General features: G+C 38.8%; 1 protein-coding gene across 1 annotated transcript in view; it reads right to left on the bottom strand.

The window, feature by feature from the left end:
• Window positions 1-498: 498 nt before the first annotated feature.
• The window catches only part of TMEFF2 (transmembrane protein with EGF like and two follistatin like domains 2), a 300,142-nt gene continuing 278,383 nt past the window's right edge, over window positions 499-22,257 (bottom strand). Inside the window, exons 8-10 of the mRNA XM_087707692.1 lie at window positions 12,618-12,741; window positions 9,776-9,934; window positions 499-844 (exon numbers count right to left, since the gene is read on the bottom strand). Of these exons, the coding sequence (XP_087563818.1) occupies window positions 748-844; window positions 9,776-9,934; window positions 12,618-12,741 (380 nt within the window). The 3' untranslated portion in view covers window positions 499-747. The remainder of the gene's footprint in view (window positions 845-9,775; window positions 9,935-12,617; window positions 12,742-22,257) is intronic.

The following is a 22,257-nucleotide window of genomic DNA, read 5'->3' as shown; positions in this document are numbered from 1 at the left end:
AGGGGGTGGGCATTTTGACGGGAGGGGATGGAAGCATTATAAAGTTTGACAGTGTGCTGTAGGAAGACTGGGCTGAATGGTGGGAAGAACGCAGCAGGGCTGGATGATGGAAAGATTAGTGGCAGATTGTTGGAAATCTGGGGGATGGAGACCAGATGGGTATCTTTTCACAAACATAAAATGGGAGACAGATTTAATGGACATTTGGCCGGGGAAACGTGAGACTTCCTAAAAAAAAATCAGAAAAGGAGCTCTACGCCAAAAACCTTTGAAATCGTTAACAAGGGGAGCCTACCAACAAGTCCATCAAAGGGTGAGCATATGTGTGCATATTATTTATGAGCTAGATGTGTACCTGTGAAATAGAAGCAGCTTGAAAAGAGAATGCAGTGGTTAGGATACAGCAAATTTAAGAAAGCCAAAAAAAAAAGTAGGGTTTTTTTTTCTCATCACTGAGTATTTATTATATATAACAAATACATGAAAAAGAAAAACTATATTGTGTGATATAAATAGTTTATTTACATTACAGAAAAACATCAAGACAATGTATACTATTTCAAATATATCCATACATAATCAAATATAGCTGTAGTACATGTTTCGTTCTGTTTTCATTGGTGTCGATTACCACAAATGCAAGGCAACATGTGTAGAACTTTTGTCTATAATACTGTATTTTGTAAGTCCAAGCTGTCTGCAGTTTACTTTTGCCATTGTGGAAACATGCGCTCTTTTTTTTTTTTTTTAAATTAACCTGGTCGATGCTCTCGTTGTGTTGTCTGAACTGTAGTGCCCCGTGTTTTGCTTTTGCCTGTGAATTCTGTTGCTCCTGGGACATTTCCTGAAAGCAGCCGGGGAAGAGGAGGAGGAGGAGAAGAAAAAAAAAAGAGAGGGAAAAAGGCATGAAATTTGCTTTGCTAAATGACAGCTGAGAATTGCAGCTATTTAAGGGCAACTGGAGATTCTACCTGTCACTCTAGCTCATCTTCTCTTGACTGCACAGCAACAGAGAAAGGCAACCTCCTGCTTACCCTGGGGACCCAGCTTTAATTTTGGAGCTTGGAAATGCCAAACCATTCCTCCTAGGAGCTGGATTGCATGTAAGAAAGGTCTGGTTTCTCAGTCCTAGTTTATATCTCTTCCTTAAGCAATATCGGGCTTTGTAAACGCTGAAAAAGGGATGTAGGGAAAACCACGGAGAACACACTTGTCTTCGTTTTTAGCCAGCTTGGGGAATATGAAAGAGGAATAAAGATCATCCTCACATTAGCTTTAATTTGTCAATGCCAATAATAAACCAGCAGGTTGTTCTCCCATTTGCAATTGATAAAAACTGTAACAATGCCCAAGCAGTGCAATGTAAACTGTACGGACTTTTAATCATCAGATCATCTGCTGGAGGAGTAAAACAGCAACTTTAGAGGTTAAGAATTATAGGTGTCAAAAGAAGCTCTTGTATTCTAGGTTTACAAGGCAATATTGTATGGCATTTGTTATTTTCAGCTTCTGAGAAGAGCTAGATGTTATCAATGCATCACAGACCCTAGTCTTTTGAAATGCCATCAGGACCAACCATCAAATCCCACCATCCAAGAAACATAATTACAGTCTTCTTCTGTGAAGGATTGAAATGGCAAAAGTCATGGCATCGTTTTCCATCATCATGGAATTGGGAGAATCCATGAAATCCCCAAAATCTATCTCCCTAAAATCTATTTTTGTTTCAAACACTGGCAGTTTCTTCCTTTGCTACTTCATTTTATATATTCCAAAGAATTTTCCCTTCATAGGAGTCCTGAGTTGTTGGAATGGGATGTTTGTGTCAATAAAATAAGTTGTTGTCGTAAAATAAATAAATAAAAATGTGCTAATTTTTTTTTTTAAAAAAAATGATTGGTCAAATCACTAAATATAAGTAAAAGCATGATGGAGGCTGAAGCATACTGAATCTAAAATGTTATTCAATTATTAATTATGAATTCAATTAATATAATTATGAATTTTAAATTAACTCATGATAAGGAATTCAAGTAAGATTGGGTATAAATCAGTGGTGGGGTTCAAATAATTTAACAACCGGTTCTCTGCCCTAATGATTTCTTCCAACAACCAGTTCACCAAACTACTCAGAAAGTTAACAACCGGTTCTCCCGAAGGGGTACGAACTGGCTGAATCCCACCACTGATATAAATCAAGATAACATTGGATTCTTAGGTACTGTAAAACAATTTTTCCTTAATATAAAGAAATTAGTACTTATTATCTCAGATACTCACTTCTTACTTCAGAAATCTGAAAAAGAACAGAAACAAATGCTGGTCCCTGATCTTTCTTTCCTTCTCTTATTCCTTGCCCACTTTCAGTCCAATGCATCTCTAAAACATCTACTCATAACCTTTAGCAACATTTTAAATATGAACTAGGTGAGATTATGCAGTGATTGGGACTTAAAGGGGAAAACCAAAAGGTGCTTTTCAAAAGCAATTGGACTTTCTTAGCTCCCCCCCCCCCCGAAAACGTTTTACTTCTTAAAAAAAATAAACCCCGCCCTTGAGTTGCTTTTTGATATGCATCTTTGGGACAACCATAATCTGGATGATCCGGGAACCTCCATAGACATTAATGGGGAAAAGATACAGTTCAGTATCTCAGAGAACACCTGTGGGCATGTTCTTCAAGAAATAGTGCCCTTTCTAAGGTTCAGATGGCTGTGCTATGCAATCCCAAGATGAATATAGTTCAAGAAAGTCCCAACAAGGTAGCCCATGCTCACATAGATGCATTGTGGATCATCTATTTATCTTCAAATATAGATTGTGGCTTAGTTCCTGGTATATATCTACTTTATTTAAACTCCGTGAATCTCTCTTTACAAAAACATGTGCTTGTATTAAGCCTCACACGTTCTCAAATAGACAGTCTTCTTAGAGAATGATTTGGAGTTTGAACTCAATGAATGTAATTAAAAAATCTGTATACCATGTAAGTCCTTTTAAATTGATTTAAATTTTAAATTGATTTTAAGAAGTCATCAGGAATTGATCCTGAAAAGAATACGTAATAAGAATATGCAGCACCCTGTTAAAATTACACTACATAAATTGTAACCTTTGTAGGTTATATTAAGGGTTAGCATATATTATCACCTTTGGTGGTAATGTATACTTTGTAGTTGAGAGATTTGGAGTTGCTGAGAAAAATCACCTATTCACAATGAACACTGTTATGCCTTGGTTTATTGTCTGTATTTCTTAAGGCATATAAATTGATGCATCATAAGCAATGGATTCAATTCGATATTGGTAGCTACATTCATTATCATAAACCATTGAAAAACTAAAATACATTTTTAAGCAGATCAATGATAGTTGGGTTGATACTCTGGAACAAGAGCAAAAAGCTTTGAAATGCATTTGTTTCAAGTTTGCTCTTTTTATTTTCCTAGCGATGTTTTTAACAATGCTTTTCCTACCAGATTATTCCGTTTCCAAACAATTGCTACTTTGAATGAAATATTGAATATGGATATTTTTCTTTAATGTCACACACGTTTTGCGATACATAATAGAAGGTTTGTGCTATCCAGATAGAATTGTCTCCTTTGTATATGAGCAGTCATTAAATTGTGATGATGTGCCTTTGTGATGCTTGGAGAAGTGGATTTGGAGGGATGTTTTGCTTGTGCAATGCGGCTATATAGTGACCTTTGCAAAGTTGAATTATTTGAACAGCCCTTTATATTCATGGGCTTCTCTCTCTCTCTCTCTCTCTCTCTCTCTCTCTCTCTCTCTCTCTCTCCCTCCCTCCCTCCCTCCCTCCCTCCCTCTTCTTGCTTCAATGTTCATTGTTTTTTAGTCTGAATGCTGCATTTTTAGTTTTTGTTTTGATTTTTGTCAACAGAAAAACGAACTTTATGTTCTTTAATTATCTGAACCTCTACTATAACTTCAGTACTCAGTTTATGAATATTTATATTATAGTCTAAATAGGCTTGGGGAAGTTGCTGATGCTTATAGTTGAATCTATGCAGCTCATCAGTTACATCGTGACCAATGGGACTTAAAGTCTAAATAAACAGAGCTAAATTTGTAACCATTGGCATATTTATCTGGAAGTACCGCTGAACTTCATTTAGCCTACTTTGGAGGAGGGAAAAAAGTTGTCTTGTGATGACAAAAACCTTTGTTCTCATTATTTTCTGCTTTGGCTGCCAGAGAAATCACCCATGGACAATTATTAGTTCTATATGGGTTTCAGAGGGTGCTTAGGCTTTGTCCTGTAAGTCTGGTAGACAGTTTGATGGAGGCCTTAGGTATCTTCTGCTGGGAACATTGGAACATTCCTGGGTAAATATTCCCCCTTTCTTTACTCCTATCGGATTCCCTGGTTTGCCGAGGAGCTTCAGGAGATGAAATAACGAAAGAGATGCATAAAGCATGATTGGAGAAAGACAAGGACATCTGAGACCATATAAAAGGGATTACATTGTGATGATGAGAGTGGACATGGCAGTCATTGTTTTCCATTCATTACATCTGCATAGAGTCATCTGCTATTGGGTCTATTTGTCTCATGCACTGGCTCTTTCCCATCATTTCTGCCTAGCCCATAAGATCCACTAGAGAAGTGGGTACTTCATGTCCCATCCACTAAGTCAGTGGTTCTCAAACTTGGCAACTTTAAGACTTGTGGACTTCAACTCCCAGAATTCTCCAGCTAGCTCTTCTGGCTGGAGAACTCTGGGAGTTGAAGTCCACAAGTCTTAAAGTTGCCATGTTTGGGAACCACTGCCCTAAGTAGTCTAATCTGATGGTACCTAGGAAGTGTAGGTCCTTTTTCTGTTGACAATCTCTGAAAACCAGTTCCCCATCACCACCTCTCCAAGCTCTGGACCAGATCAGGGTGGCTCATCTGATGTACAGAGTATGCCTTCTCTCCTATCATGGTTATTGTTATCTTTACTCATTGTTTGTTTTTAGGCTTTGTAGGTGTTTTTATTCTATACAAGACCCGGACTCCGTGTTGTGTCAGGTGGCTTTATAAGACGTGCAAAGGTAGCAGGTGGAAAGAAACCATGGACCCACACAATCCCAAGTCCTCTTGTTTCCTCAAGAGATCTTGCATGCGGTATATCAACCTTGGGGCTGTTGTAGCTAATGGCTTAACTTGTGTGTACATTTATATCCAGGCACCAGGAGGGGAGGGAAAGAAGGGGAGAACAAGAAGATTTATTTATTTATTTATTTATTTATTTGTTTGTTTGTTTGTTTGTTACATTTCTAGGCTGCCCAATCCTGGAGGACTCCGGGTGGCTTACAAAGAAAGAAAAAAAGAAAAGCAAAATAAAAGAATAATTTAAAAATTCCCAACATGCATACATTTCTAATCGGGGCTGGACCTTTACAATAAGGTCAACAGCCCCAGGCCTGCCGGAAGAGCCAGATTTTAACAGCTTTTCTGAAGGCCATGAGAGTGGGTAAGGTCCAGACCTCTGGGGGTAGCTGGTTCCACAGGGTCGGAGCAGCCACAGAGAAGGCTCTCCTCCGGGGGCCCCCCAGCCGACACTGTCCGGCTGACGGCATCCGAAGGAGACCCACCCTGTGGGATCTTATCGGCCATTGGGAGGTGTGTGGCAGTAGGCGGTCTCGCAGATACGCTGGTCCTGAGCCATGTAGGGCTTTAAAGACACAAGAATATGTCTTCCATCAGAGATGTTGACAGAAGAACTGTTCCATCAAGATGTTGAAATGAGCACTGTGGCACTGCTCCTTATATAACCCTCCTACCATTTGCCTTCCTCCCCAAAGCTTTGTCTCCCACCTTCTCTGCTAGTAACAAAGCCTTGAATCAAGCAGTAAACATAGCTCTGAATTTCTTCTCACCTCTTTCCGTGTTTTAAAATTTTTTTAATTAATTAATTAATTCCATTGATTTGGGTCTCCTTCCCCTTTACAGGATCTAGAAAAAGAAATCTCCAGATATCCTGTGTTATTTAATAGTTGGTTTAGAAGGAGAGGAATGAGGTAGCCATATAAAAACAAAGTGCTGAGTCAGAAAAGCCGGAAGCCCATGAAAATATATCACTTTGTATACATGGATCCTATTTAAGGGCCAGGTAGAAAGTATATTCAAGAAGAAAACCTGAAATATATGGACACATCAATAGACAATACATGAGTTCTTGCAGCTCAACTAGAGATCATCTGTGGACATTTTTAATTTCACAATCCTCTAGGCAGCTGCATTTGTGCTAGAGTTCATCTGGTTTTGTCAGGTTCATTTAAAAAAAACCCAGTGAAAATCCTGTTTTAGGGATTTATTTTTTTACAGTTTCCATGCATTTCCCAGCTCAAAAGGATGGGAATGCACACTGCAACTTTTCAGAGGCATAGTCAGTTGAACTCCAATGGCCATGTTTGGGAGATACAAATGGCTCCCACTTAGAACATTATAAGACAACACAACATTATATCTTAATATTTATTTAGCTTTATGTCCTGATTCTTCCTCCCACCTCCTTCTTTCCTAGGAGAAAAGTAAAATACACGCCAGTGCCAAGATGATATAATATACATTATGTAAGATTTACAGGGCAAGAAATTCTGTAGCAATTTCCTGAATGGCAACTGGCTCTGATAAGAAATGGCGCCTTCTAACATGGTCGTTCCAATGGCCAAGCCAGACAAACATTATTCGTGAGCATAATGTTTCTGGAAGTTGTTGCTCAAACAGATCGATCCCTTGAAAAAGAAATATCCTGTTCTTATATCCTGTTGGCATCTTAGCATACACTATCTTGAATACCAATAGTTTCCATTTGCACATTTTTGTGATTTGGGGACTGACGTTTGATTTTAATGCATAAATGGCTATCAGCAATACGTTTGGGTAGATGTGATTTTGAAAAGCCACATGCAAGTTTTTAATGAACGTGTAATCTAAAAATACCCCCCAAAATGTGTTCATCTAATATATGTATATATATTTTAATCTTTTAAGCAAACTGTTAGCTTGCTCTATGGCCTACCGCTGGCAGAGTTTGTAAGCTGGAAGGAAGACTACTTAAAGAACACGAGGCAGTGTCATTTTTCAGTTTAGCAGTTCCTTCCCCATCTCCATCCTTTTATGTACGCTGTATTTTTGGCTGTTATTTTTGTGTTTCCTGAAGCCCACTTTAATATAATACATTGCCTTTTTTCGGTAGGTGAGGGTCTACTCTTAAAGGAAGAATTGATGGGCATAGCTCGGTCGACAACCATTCCAAGATTCAGCATACATTTTTCTATTATGCCTTTAGGTTGGGAAAGGATTTATGAATTGTTTTGTATCTTTTCTTGATCTGAATGTGAGCTGTAGATGCTTAAGATATAGTGGAGCTTCTTTTTCACTTTCTATGTATGTGTTGTTTTTTTTCTTTTTCTCATTTGTTGGAAAAGGTTTTTTTTATTTTAAAGGCATATGATTTATAGGAGTAGTTGCAGGAAACTTGAATCACTTTCTGATGTTGGGAAAAAAGCCTGAAGAAATTGTGAAGCTGGAAGAAACAGAAACTCTTCTTCTCTAAGTGGTTGTACACATTTTTTGAGGTGTGCGTGTTTGAATTCTGGAGACTGCCCGGACAAATTCCTGCAGTTTTCTTGGCAGGGATTTGTTTGGAAGTGGTTTGCCACTGCCTGCTTCCAGGGCTGGGAGGAACTGGTCCAGCTGGCTTTATGCCTAAGATGGGACTCACCATCTCCTAGCTTCTAGTCTGATATAGCACTAGCACTTAGACTTATATATTGCTTCATAGTGCATTTATAGCCCTCTCTAAGCGGTTTACAGAGCCAGCATATTGCCCCAACAATCCGGGTCCTCATTTTACCCACCTCGGAAGGATGGAAGGCTGAATCAACCTTGAACCTGGTAACATTTGAACTGCCAAATTGCAGGCAGCCGGCAGTCAGCAGAAGTAGCCTGCAGTACTGCACTCTAACCACTGTGCCACTGAGGCTCTTGTAATTTTAACCAACTGACTTTTTTAATGAAATTTGGTACTGAAAATTAACTATTGATGAATAGAGCAACCGTGTTTCAAAGATTTTGAATTTAGAAGAATGCATTTGGAGGAACCATTTCAATGATAAATTCCATTCTAGTATTTGAAAATCATCTTTATGCATTATAATCCTCGTCTCTCCACACAGAATGTTTCTGAATTGTCTAAAGCAGCTCCATATTCCCAGTCCCCATATATGTTATGTGATTGTTAGAACCCCCTCCCGAACATGCCCCCTTTCCTTTTTTGTAGCCCCTATAACTAACTAACTAACTAACTAACTAACCAACCAACCAACCAACCAACCAACCAACCAACCAACCAACCAACCAACCAACCAACCAACCAACCAACCAACCAACCAACCTGGCTAGCTAGCTAGCTAGCTAGCTAGCTAGCTGCTAATGTCACAAAAATGAGCACACAGGGCAGCACATGGATAATTAAGAACACCAAAATAGAACATAAATTTATAATAATGATAGTCAATAAAGATAACATATGTGGAAGTCTAAAATATTCCATTTTCAATCTATGTCCAAATCCCAATCAGAACAAACTAGTCCACTAGCAGGGCTATGTCAGCTTCTCAACCCAAGTGTGAGGGAACATCCAAGTCTTCAAAATCTTGTGAAGGCCAGAAAGATCAAGGACAGCATGATTTCTGGGGAGATGCTGTCCATATGGCAAGTTCTAAAATAGAGAAGGCATGACTCCTAGGTCTCACAAGATGACATTTTTTTGATGGATGGCGCCTGGAGCATCTCAGCCATGTCAGTTGTGGTAAAGCATGAACAAATGGAGCCCTCTGGATCACATTAAAATTCATGATCAGACCATAGTTGGTGGAGAAGATTCTGCTACAGAATCTCAGTCTTTACGGGGCAGAAAACAATATTCCTTATTATTCGCCAAAAAGGATGTTTATAAAAGGATTTCATCTAAAGATGAAAACTTAGAGGGAGATGTTTAATTGGGCCTTCTTGCATTTTCTGAGTGGTCCATAGTTGCAAAAAGTGAGAAAGACTGCCTAGAGCTAGCCAGGATGCCTAGGGCAAATGAACATTGTATTGAAAGATTGGTACATTAATAGACTAGGAGACTTTCAGGGAAGCTTGCTACAGCCATGAACATTTCCAAAGAAATCAAGGATTCCCTGGAGCATGACTTAGAAAAAAAAATCACTGATCTAAATGAAAATCAACTCATTTTTCAAAGGTTAATGTATTTTTAAAATAGGGCTCTGAGAAGGTTAGTTTATAATTCAGACTAAGATATATATGGACATTTAATTTTCACAGTTGTATCTGATTGCCTCTTGCGCCTTGTCCTAAGCTGAACATCTGAGGGAAAAAAACCTTCTTGGTGTTCTTACTTTGTTCTAAGTAATTCAGGAGTAATACTGTACATGGGCCAATCCAAAACATTGAAAATAGGAAAAGATTATCTGCAATTAGTATTGCTTCTTAGCTTCTATCTAGTTATTGATTAGACTACTGTTTCTCAACCTTGGCAATTTTAAGAAGGATGGACTTCAATTCCCAGAATTCCTCTGCCAGCATGTCTGTCTGGGGAATTCTGAGAATTGAAGTCCACCCATCTTAAATTTGCCAAGGTTGAGAAACACTGGATTAAACCAAAGGAGGGAATACATGATACCTGCATGTTGGCCTTTCTACACTGAGATGTTACATTCTGGAAGAATGTCATAAAAAGATGATACTGTGACTAACCTTGTAATACAGAGAACGACAACACAGATGATTGCAATCTGGATTGTTCCAATCACTGCTGCTATTAAGACATACTGAAATCGAACTGGGCCTGGAACCACATACAAAACGCTGTAGTCTTTCTTTTCACAGTGTTGTCCAGTGTAGCCCGCATCACACCTACAATGAGAAAGCAGAGATTCCTTCATTCCTTTGTCTGCAGAGATTAATTCAGCTTCAAACGGAAGAGAAGGCGAAAGAGAGAAGTTTGATAACCGAATCAAGAGACAGTTGTTGGGCATGCTGGGTGTAATAGCTTTCTGAGGCCTTTCTAATAACTTATAAGTACCCCCAGAATCACCTTGTACGGAAGATGGATGACATGAAAAATTAATAAATAAGTAATAAATAAGTAAATATCCAGTTATAGCTTTCAACAGAAGAAATTGATTTTTGTAGTTTAACTGCCTATCTCAATATAGGCTAACAAACATTAAAAGAAATGTCTTCTTGAAGAGATTAGTTGGTTTTAGGTCACCCTTCCCCATGTTGGCTTTCATATGTGCTGGGTTTCAATTCTTAGTTAAAGGCCACAATGGTTAAGAATTTTAGAAGTCTACCACATCAGAAAAGTCTGTATTTGAAGGAAGTTGGTCAGTAAATTGTTATTACTTGTTATTAAATTACTTTATTTATTGCAGGGATTCATACTTCTATTTAAATCAAATAATCCAGGACAAAGTTGATACTGCATTGGCATCTTAAAGGAAAGGAGAATATTGACCCAACCACAGTGTTAATCTGTTCTGGATGAAGCCATCTCTAGCCAGGGGTAAAATAAGGCCTGCTGTTCAACACATCATTATGACTTCTAGCTCTTTCTAATTTACACATTCTGGAATGCATGGTCATACCCAGAAACTATCTCCACTGGAACCAGGCATATCCCAGAGACCTTGGAAGGACCTGGAAAGCTGTCTTAAACCTTTGAATAGCTTGTTGAATAGCTGTGAGTAGTAGCATCAATGGGACTCTGTGATTTACAAAGAGTCAACAGTTTGGCCATTCCCTCTAGCATTAGCATAGACTGAATGTGACCATAGAAGAGTCCTGGGCTTAAATGTGGATCTACTTCTATTATACATAGGTAGAAGTCGTCCCTGGAAGAGATCCTTGTGAGACCAGAACAGATTTCTTCCTTTCCCGCAATGTACTATACTTAACCATAATCTCTCCACATCCCTTTTCTCTTAGCTGAGCTCCGATGCTGGTTCAAAGTGAAAATAATCGACCTGAGGAGTTATTTTAAAAGAATGAGAGTTCTTCCACCCAGAGCCATACACATCTTTTGCTTATAAATCTGGACTCCTGCTCAGCCTTCAACATATTGCATGCATTGAATTGGTTGCGTGTGATTAACAGAAGGTGTTTATATGCCATTGATTAGCTCATTATCATTGCTTCCTTTGTTGAGTTTGCTGTGTTTGCTGTGGATGTTTTATTCATAATTGACTGAGAAAATTTTAAATGTTAAGTCTAAGTTATGTTAATTCTTGGGAATTATATTTGAATTACAGCATTCTATAAATGGAAAGAAAATAAATAAATGAATAAATAAATATCTGAGGCAAATCTGTTTTACACAAATTAGAACTAATACCATCATAGTGCATCCATTTTGGCTCTTGATCTAGCTTTCTAACATTTTAAAAAGAGGATGATACTTCATTGCTTCATATGCTGGATGAGAGTGAAAAAGGCAACTTGGAATTCTGTTGAATCAGTAATAGAATCAGAGTCATCAAGTTAAAGGTTTCTGTTCTACAACTGGCCTACAAGAAGCCTTGGAGAAGCCAACAAGCCAGGCATGGAAGCAGTTACATTAATTTATTTGGAACCCACAGCAGCTTTCAGATGGGAAATGCTGGGGAGACCTGGGGTGGCATGCCAGAAGAAGGAACTAATACACAACTGATATCTTTCTGAATACTCCAGTGAAGCAAAGAAGCAGCAGAGAGTAGCTGCTACCCATGGTATCCACATCCATCAGAGAGGCATCACAGACAGCAATAGCAGTTACTTCCTATCTATAGCAACCTTTCAATATTTCTATGCCTATGATGTCTAACAGGAGCATTTCCTGAAAAGATGTCCAAGCAGGATCTCCTTTGTTGGAGTTGTCTGAAGGACTGTTCACATGCTGCCTGTTTTCTAGTTAATCTAGTTTTCCTTGGATATTCCTTGCCCAAAAGGCACTTCCTATATTTCTCATCGATTCCCCCCCCCCATACCTTGGAGTTCCTCTGAGGGGCTCCAAAGTCCTATGTCTTAGGGGGCTGGAAATCCAACAATCCACCTTCCTGCTTGCCTTCAAACTTTGCTATTAAGTAAGAGAAGACAAGACTGACTTAAACTCCATTACATGCAATGCAATGCTCCTTTCTGAAACTAACCTTATTTCAACCCTCATCAGTGCAAATCTTCTGTCTTCAGCCATTTTCCCACATGGAAAAATTGATGTTGACATAGTTCTTGACTTTTGCTCACTGTGGGATTTCCTGGGACAAAAGCTGTTGGCCATGTGCTAAAAATCAACAACAAATACCCACTGGGCCAGCCTATGCTCTGTTATGCCTTTTTAGTTTAGGAATGTATTGACAGACATTTCAGGAATGCTTTTATAAACAGATTAATGCTGCTGCATAATTCAGTGCAACCTGGCTACGCACATTAGGTATCTCTGTACATAATTTAGATCTAGAGTAGAGGAGGGTTCAGCAACTATTGTCTTTTTTTTCCCTACGTTGAAGAGATATTTTTATCAGGTGTTCTCTTCAGGTGATCAGTTTGAAGAAAAGCTTACCTGCAAGATGGCTCCAGCATATTAGCAGAATGCTCACATTTCCCATGCATGCAGAAACCATTATAATGTTCTGGACACGGAATGTAGATTCCCCTGGCACTTTCTTCCAGTTTGTTTGCATTTTCTGTGAACAAGAAGATCTGTATGTAAATGCATTACTAAGAGAGGAGGAGGAGGAGGAGGAGGAGGAGGAGGAGGAGGAGGAGGAGGAGGAGGAGGAGGAGGAGGAGGAGGAAAAGGTGGAGGAAGAAGAAGAGGCGGGGGAGGAGGAGAAGGAAGAAGAGGAGGAAGAGGAAGAAATAACAACAGCAATACTACACTTTTGCACTTAATGCAAAGTAGTCTTTAAACGGGGAAGCTATGATTTATAAATGAAAAAAAAATAGGGACGATAAGAAGCTTATTTGCAATTCTTTGCAATATTGAAATTCTCATATTATTACATATGGTACAGAAATGGCCGATTCCGCTGCCTCCCCACTGATTGCTTAGGACAGTGTTTCTCAACCTTGGCGACTTTAAGTCCTGTGGACTTCAACTCCCAGAATTCCCCAGCCAGCTCTGCTGGCTGGGGGATTCTGGAAGTTTAAGTCCATAGGACTTAAAGTCACCAAGGTTGAGAAACACTGGCTTAGGGACACCTCCTGCATCCAAAACTCAGTGATTTATTCGCATTGCAAAGCAGCAATAGCAAAAATCATAACAATTAAAATAACCTCAATCTAGGTGTGTGAGTCTTTGACACTAACCAAATAATTAACAAGTCATTCCTCTAAATGCTGGGATGTATCCTATTCATTAAATATTAGCGTAACCACTTTGCAGAACTGTGGCCCACAGAGGCCTCTGAGAAAAGTGGCCTTTTTTAAAAATTAGCTCATTGTTAGCACTGAAAGAAGCCTCTGCTTTTACCCTAAATTAGGGAATGTAAGCAGAAAAAGTCATTAATAGCACAAGATTTATAAATGAAAAAATATGCATGATAAAAAGCTTATTGACAAGTGGACTTATCACACAAAATAACTTGGCCTTTCAGTTTTGCTCATTTTATTTATATTTTAGTATAAGCTAACTTCCATTGTCCAAACTAATATATGAGCTCATACAATATATCTTTTGGTTTTTACAGTTCTTAAGAGCTTTGCAGGATAATGTAAAAAGTGACTACAAATTTACAAACGTTACACAAAATTCTGTATAGAAATTACATACAAAAAAGCATATGTTAACCGAAAGTAAAGAAAAAAATATGATTTTGACTCAGGTTGACTCAACCTTTCATCCTTCAGAGATAGGTAAAATGAAGACTCAGATTGTTGGGGGCAAGGTAAACGTTTTAGAGAGGGCTGTAAAAGATTGTGAAGCGGTATGTAAGTCTAAGTGCTATTACTCTTTTAGAAAAACCAGCATATGCTATATGAAGGTTCATGTTCAATCCATGCACATGGCAAGGTGGATGAATTGTATATGAAGTTCACGTGGAACCAATTCAAAAATAAAAAAAAGAACAAATGGATGCTTCAAAAGTATGAATGTGACAGAAAAAGACACTTGATTAATGCATACATAAGATTGGGTTTGTTTAAATTTTGAAGGAAGGTTTGGAACAATTATCTAATTTCAGAAAAGCAAACAATCGATGATTATGTTTTTTAAATGTAATCCAAAAGCATTCCTCTTGGTTAAAAGGTGGTGACAGGTTTATTTTACAGTGTAGAATTGTAAAGAAGATACACACACACACACACACACACACACACACACACACAGAGAGAGAGAGAGAGAGAGAGAGAGAGAGAGAGAGAGAGAGAGAGAGAGAGAGAGAGAATGAGAATGAGAATGAATTTCAATTCTCATTTAACTACACATTTATTATTGAAGTATAATAAAGTGTATTTAGCTAACTTGAGACAAATGTTGTTCATCCAAGAGAAACATTTAGTCTGGTCAGAAATTTACTTTGGAATAAACCTGTTATCCAAGGGTAACATGTATAGACCAACCCCAAAAGGCTGTTTCACTTGTTATTTGTGTTTTCCCCTGCATATCATATTCAACACCTCTGAAGCACCTCATTTGGTTGGTAGTTTTCACTGAATCTGAAGGTGACAGCCAGATTCCTTGTCTCTGATCATCCTTCTAGGTTCATCGTGAGTACAAGCAAAATTGCAGGAGATCACCCAGAACTGTAGGCCAAGAATAGGCAACATACAGTTGCAAACCTGTAGGCCCATTTTTGTGTTCCTTCAGATTATCTGCCTGAAATTCAAATGGAGGTACAATTTTTCACATTTTTAAAACTATGAGTCAACACACACATTATAACCAGGTTTAGGATCCAATCTGGGTCTATCACCGGGACTAGAGGCTTTGTCTTCATAGCTTTTGGACTCATGCTAGAGCCCACCTTCAGGGAACTTCTCTCTAGCAGAGTGTGCGCTGTTCTATGTGTGGTATTTATATGTGCCTGTTGTATGCGACTTTTAAGATTGGGGTGTTGATGGCTGGCTATTAAGTGGTTGGCTTGTGCTGCCAAGCCTTCGCCTTCTAAGTACTTGATAAGCTGGTGATCAATCAGCACTGTCCGTTTCCCAGGCTTCAATCACCTCCCTGGCCTTTTTGGTCCCTGCTCATCCAACAATCTTAGTAGCTGCAAAATTTAATGTATGTCCTTGTTCAGGGCAGCGTGATGCTACCAATAAGTTTGGGTTCTCCTTATTTGACCGCTCGCTTGTGTTCTTGCAATCTGGTGGTTAGATTTCTCCCTATCTGTCCTACATAATCACAGGAGCAATCCATGCAGGGGATTTGCTACATTACATTGGAAGTATCTCCCACCTCAAACTGATCTTTACAATGCATAATTTGCCTTCGTATGGTAGCCTCTGAGTGGTGTGAGATGCCTACTTGCAGATGCCAGAAGCTGTGTTCTATAGCTTCTGAAATGTTTTTGATGTATCCCAGGGTATGCCATGTGATTGGTCTTATACCTTGTTTCTTTTTCTCTCCCCACAGGGATCTTGCACAGGCATCTTGTAACAAATGATTATGGGTACCCATCAGAGGTGGGTTCCTACCAGTTTGCACCTATTCGGTAGAACCGGTTCGTCAAATCTACCGAACCGGTTAGAAGAGGTTCCACCAGTGGACCCGGAAAGCAGGCCACACCTACAGAAGAGGTTCCAAAATTTTTTGAAACCCACCACTGGTCCTTGGATATGATTATTCTACACTATCATGCTCATATTTATAAAACTCAGTGCCTCTGTGAAAGGTAAGGATGACTACTGTGTTTGTGGTGCAATCAGAACGTTGCATGTGTTGAAGTTGTTTTAACGCAAACCAAAGATGCCTTTTAAAAAACAAGTTTACATCATATTCTTATGCATGCCAGTGCTGTGTGTGAGGTAATTTAAGGTGGTTCTGACAAGTGTCGTCGGCATCTTCATATCCGGTCACATGGGTGGCAAGCCACTCCCATCTGGTCACATAGGTGGCAAGCCACTCCCACAAAGGAGGCCACACCCACATAGTAGGTTCGAACAATTTTTGAAACCCACCACTGGTACCCATAAATACCACACACACAGAACAGCAAACACTCTGCTAGAGAGAAATTCCCTGAAGATGGTCTCCATTCCGAGTTCAAAAGCTCAGCAGACAAAACACCTCTTGCCCTGGTGACCGACCCAGCTTGGATCCTGCAACGTTATCATGGGACATGTATATTCGTCTTCATTCCTAACTAGGTTTAATTCATTTGATTTGCTTTTATCTCAATTCAAATTTTATCTATTCTATTTTAAAACTCTACTCTTTATTCCCATGCACCTCTAATCCTTCAAGTGGCTTTTTAAAAAAGTTGTTTTGGTGAAGTCTAGGTATTGGCTGATTTATTAACTCTGTGCAGTGTGTGTGGTTTTTATTTTAGTAATTATTTTTAACACGGTTATAATTATTGTTTTTACATATTTGTAAAATTTTCAATGATTCTTGCATAATGCCCAGAGTTGCTCTTTGTGTGATGGGCATCCATGTAAATGTGATTAAAAAAAATAAACAAATAAATATGCATTTGCAGTAACACTTAGTTGCATTTATTTATTTATTTGATTATTCTGTTTATTTATTAAGTTTATATGCTATCTGACTCACTATGGAGTCAAAGCTAGTTTAACATACGTATAAGCTGGAGGATATGGACATTTTGAGGGGGTTCAAAATACTTTAGATAAAATTGAGAAAGCAGAATGGCAGCATATATCTGCTGTGGTGGCGCAGTGGTTAGAATGCAGTATTGCAGGCTAATTTTGTGGACTGCCAGCAGCTCGATTCTCACCAGCTCAAGGTTGACTCAGCCTTCCACCCTTCCGAGATGGCGCAGTGGTTAGGGTGCAGTACTGCAGGCCACTTCAGCTGACTTTATCTGCAGTTCAGCGGTTCTAATCTCACCGGCTCAAGGTTGACTCAGCCTTCCATCCTTCCAAGGTGGGTGAAATGAGGACCCAGACTGTGGGGGCGATATGCTGACTCTGTAAACCGCTTAGAGAGGGCTGAAAGCCCTATGAAGCGGTATATAATTCTAACTGCTATTGCTATTGCTTCCAAGTTTGGTGAAATGAGGACCCAGGTTGTTAGGGGCAATATGCTGACTCTGTAAACTGCTTAGAAATGGTGTAAAGCACTATGAAGTGGTATATAAGTCTAAGTGCTATTGCTATTTACCAAATTCTATATCAAGGGCCACTGGAATGAAATCCACCTCAGTCTTTTGAACATGGTTAGGTTGCTAACTGGAGAGCCAACTGCTGCTTACCATCATTGACTGGTTGACTCACAGAGCAACCTTCTATCTTTAAACCTTTAAACCTAGAATAGGGCCAGGTGATTTGCTAAGTTCCAATGAATTCTGCCTCTCCCATTCAATCAAAGAGACTTGGGTCTCCTAAACCAAGCAATACCATCTTATCAAGATCTGGCAAGCATGCCTTCCCTGCTGTAATGCCTGCTCTGTGCTCTGTGGAGTTATATCTCCCTAGAGGTTCATTTAGGTTTGGAGTAAGGTGGTCAGAGATTGGCTGCTATTTAGTCTGTCCAGACATAAATGTTTTTTTAAAAATGTTTTTTTCCCAGGGTAAGCTGCCCAGAGTAATTCTGGAGATGGACGGCTTCTAAATCTAGTAAATACATTTGTACTAACCTCATCTCACCGTCACTGCATAAATACCCAGGGCACATTGGATATTTTTACACTTTCCTGCTTATTTCAGATATCAACTATTCTACAACATAAAATGTTGCCAGCTCCTGCACAGCACTGCTCAAAATTTGTTGGAGAATGATGACCTTTGCCATAAACTAGACTTAATGAGCCCCTTGTCTGCTACATTAGAGTGCTCTGTAATTTGATATACTCTTCCACATACTAACCTTTATATTCCCCTAAACCCATCCAATGCTCTTACCCCTTCTTTAAGATTCTTTCAGCCTCTTGATTTTGAATCTGTACTTTCTAGTTTAATACATATACATCTTCCAGCTTTTCAAAAAAAAATGTAGACTCTCATGTACCTTCTATGTTTTTAAATGGTCTCTACCTACCCTCATTACACTGTTCTAGGACTATAATAAAGATTTATTAAATACTTATTTATTTCTGAAGCTCTTTTCTTCAGAATTAACATCTACTGTAAATATTGAAGAAAACATTTTACGATGTGCAACTAAGTTAGAATGAAAAAAAAGGCTCAGTTGATGCACCCCAAGATGAATTTCCCTTATCATAATTTATCACAAGTTTCTCAAATGTACCCTGAACCTGTAATGTATTGAATGGGGCTTCTTGGATGCTACACAGAATTGTATTCTCTACTTCTCTATCAACTTCCTTTAATCTGGGGACCTTCAGATACATAGCCATTGCCAACTCTTGGATTTCCCAGAAACCTGTCAGGTCATGTTGAAATCAAGGGATTTTGACCCCTAACATATGTAATCAAATTGCAATTTTAGAGATTCAGCATTTTTATTTCAGCCCAAAACCTTGACAAATTGGTCCTTCTGCAGGCAATATATTCTAATTATTAGACCAAGGCCTTGATTTCCCATATGATAATCACATTAGGAAAGACCATGGCTATTTCTTTATGGCACAGTTTTGTAATTATTCATAGAGTAATGCTTTAGATTATGATTATTTCAACATTAATCACTTCGCAGTTATATTATGTTTGACAGCTCATCTTCAAATACCAAACTCTCACTGTACTTATTAGATAGGAAGGAATTATTTTTGCCTTATTGAGGTAAGTTTTTTTCTCTCCCCCATCCTTCGCTCTATATAGCCAAATGTAGAGAAATCTCAAAGCCTCGTGACAAAATGTCTCTTGCTGTAAAAAAAAAACGGGTTTATCTAAGTTGTGTCATTTTTGACACATAAGCAATTACCTTATGTTGGGATTTTGAAGGAAAAAGTGTTACTTCCTTTTATCACTCTCCACTTATTAATCTTATGCAATGAACAGGTGCAAGAGAACGTTATAGCATGAAGGGGGCAGGGGGGCTATGTAGCAGTGCTTTTCAAAGAGATAACAAAGTGACAGTTCAACAGTTGGGATATGACTTCACAAATCGGACTCTTCACTGAAGACTAAAAATATCTAGTAATAACACAGCTGTATGCAGAGGTTTAACTACTTATAATCATAATATTTGTTTCAACAAATTCTAAGTGAGCACAAATAGAATACCGCTTCTACATGGTATAAATTTAACACCTTTCTACAATTTTGAGGGCATATTTACTATATTTGTGCGCTTGTGTACAGATTCAAAATAAGACTACAGTGAATATGTCAAATGTAGAAGCCTTGATATTCTTCCAGTTGATTCAATGCCACTTTGTTTTATTTTACTGCAATGTTGTTAGTACATCCCCCAAACGTTGATTCATTCATTAGGCCTATAGTCAATCAGATAAAGACAAATCCGTAGGTGAAGAAAAACTCTGACCCTTGCAACTTATGACTGTGATTCTGTCTATTTTCAACAACAGCTTTCTAAGCAACAGTTTCAGCATCTGGAAACGAAGATAATTTACAAGGCAGGGGAACTTTATAAAAAACACCTTAATTCTTTCAACTAGCAATTTCAACTGCGAAAAAGACTATTAAGAAATGGAAATTCCATGGAGCCACTGAATCAAGGCAAAAATCTCTATTGGAACTGCCCTCAAACTGGACAGATGACTACAAATGTTCTGGAAAGTTTAACTGACATGCCTCTAGAAGTTGTCCACAATCGTGACCTGACAAATGCGCGCACGACAAAAGCGCGCTGACAAAACCGTGGCGAGAAAACCGCGAATTTGAAATCGCGCCCACAACAGCGCGCCGACAAAAGCGCGATTAGGGTTAAGGTAAGGGTTAGGTTTAGGGTTAGGTTTATTACCTTGTTGTTTGGTGAAGGCACGCTTTTGTCGGCGCGCTGTTGTCAGTGCGCTGTTGTGGGCGCGATTTCGAATTCGTGGTTTTCTCGGCGCGGTTTTGTCGGCATGCTTTTGTTGTGCGTGCATTTGTCGGTGAACCATGACAAACCTGTTCTCCAACCTAGCTACAAGCATTATACTCTAAAGCACTGTTTTCTTATAGTGTGGTCCCAGGAGCTCTGGGGTCCCTCATGATCCTCTCAGAAGTTTGTGACATCAAAATTATTTACCAGCCTATTTACTCACCTGTGTTAACAAATAATAGTACTAAAGTACAAAAATTCTATCAATTGTGAGAAGTGGTACTGACAACAAATGTACCCATTTTAATTTTTAATGTAGTAAATATTGGTAAATATGTCCTATACAAACAATAGCTCTTTTGGGGTCCTCTATATATATATTTAATAATGGAAAGGAATCCTAAGAGAACAAAAGTTTAAGAAACACCTGTCTACAAATGTAAAAGTAAACATTGATAAACCTGAAATATTTTGGAACAAAGTGTTTTGTACTGATGATAAATCTCTTGGACCAGGGGTTCCCAACCCCAGGCTGTGGCCCATTATTGGGCCATGGTCCGTTCAGAATCAGGCCACACAAGCGGGCGAGCACACATGTGCATGCAACTTCACGTGTCTGAGTGGCAGGCGCATGCAGTTGTTTGCGAAGATTCATTTGGGTGAGCGGTGGGAGGGGGGTGCATCCACTGGTCGCATAAATAGAGCTGCGTGTGTGAGCATGCACACCCATCTCTCACATGGAACATATCCCCCCCCCCCGGCTGGTCCGCCAAGCCGAAAAGATTGGGGATTGCTGCTTTGGACGTCTCTACACTAAATACATTTGGAAGAAAAAGGTGAAGATTTGAGGAAAAGACTCTATAATAATTGTGAAATACAGGAGATATTCTGTTATGTTTTGGTATTTGTTTTGAAAGTGACTGGCATAGGAAATGTCACACAGTTAGGAGGAGGAATGGATTCAATTTATCAACATATCCTGGAAGCTAATGTTCTACAGATTGTGAAGAAATTGCAGCTGAAGAGAGATTATTATTTCAGCATATCAACAATCCAAAACATACCCTCAAATTAACTCTTGAAGTACTTAGTGGAAAGGAAGATGAAGGGTTTGGAATTACCTCCAGATCTCAGTCATGCAGGCATTGACTGTTTCTGAACGAGTGGGAAAAAAATCAGAGGTTCTTAGCTGGTCACGGGAAAGGTTTGGAAGCTGCCATTTCGGCCAAAGAAAGTGTTACAAAGTGTGATTGGAAGGATACCCAAAATTGTGCACCTACCACATTCACAATTTTCTTATTTCAAATCTATAAAAAACTGCATGTAAAGTTCAGGAGACAAATATCATGCTTATCTTTATATCATAAAGAGGCTGCATCAGCTTCTGCTCAGTTAGGAACTGCCTGAAAAATACAATTTAACCAGAGTTACCTAAACTGTTCCATATCCCTGGAAAATAAGTACAGCTTTTGTTTTATGACTTTATGTCAGCACTGCAGGATGGAGTAGGCTATTTGCACAACAACAAGTGGAAGATTTGACAAAACTTTCTGTAGAGGATACGAAATAACATTTTTTGTCAGTAGTATGTTCCTTGATTAGCCATAGGTATCAATTTTTCATTCCAGTTGCTGCTGCAGATACAATTCAGAAAGAAGATCTCTTTATGTATTACTCCAAAGTAAAACTGAGGTTTGTATGGTCAGCCTGAAATACTGTGCTGCGTGGGAAAAAGAAAAGATGGCGCCTCTAACCTTCATTTTGTCTCCCATGTATCCAACATTATGGGTTCTTCAATATTTTGAGCCCATTTTACCATACAATCTTTAACTAGTTCTGTTTCGGAATCCATCTGTATTAATACATTATATATCCTCTTTATATGCATTAAACTTTGGTCTCTTATTTGTTTAAATAGATTATCCTCCACTTGGATAAAACCAATGTTTTGATCTGTTTTCCACCTGGCCTGTAATTGCCCATATTGGAACCATGTTTGAACTGCCTTCTCCTCTTTCAGTACCTCTAAGGGTTTTAATTGTAGTGCCTCCCCTTTCGAAGATGAGGAGCTGTCTATAAGTAGTTCTATCCTGTTTTTGTGCTATATTCATATTTTCAATTGCATGTCTAG

Source organism: Thamnophis sirtalis, unplaced genomic scaffold (genome assembly GCF_051295495.1).
Source record: "Thamnophis sirtalis isolate CommonGarterSnake01/CBP01778 unplaced genomic scaffold, rThaSir2_p1.2 scaffold_1, whole genome shotgun sequence".
Classification (NCBI taxonomy): domain Eukaryota; kingdom Metazoa; phylum Chordata; class Lepidosauria; order Squamata; family Natricidae; genus Thamnophis; species Thamnophis sirtalis.
The sequence above is the reverse complement of the archived record's forward strand: the minus strand, read 5'-3'. Positions and strand labels throughout refer to the sequence as shown.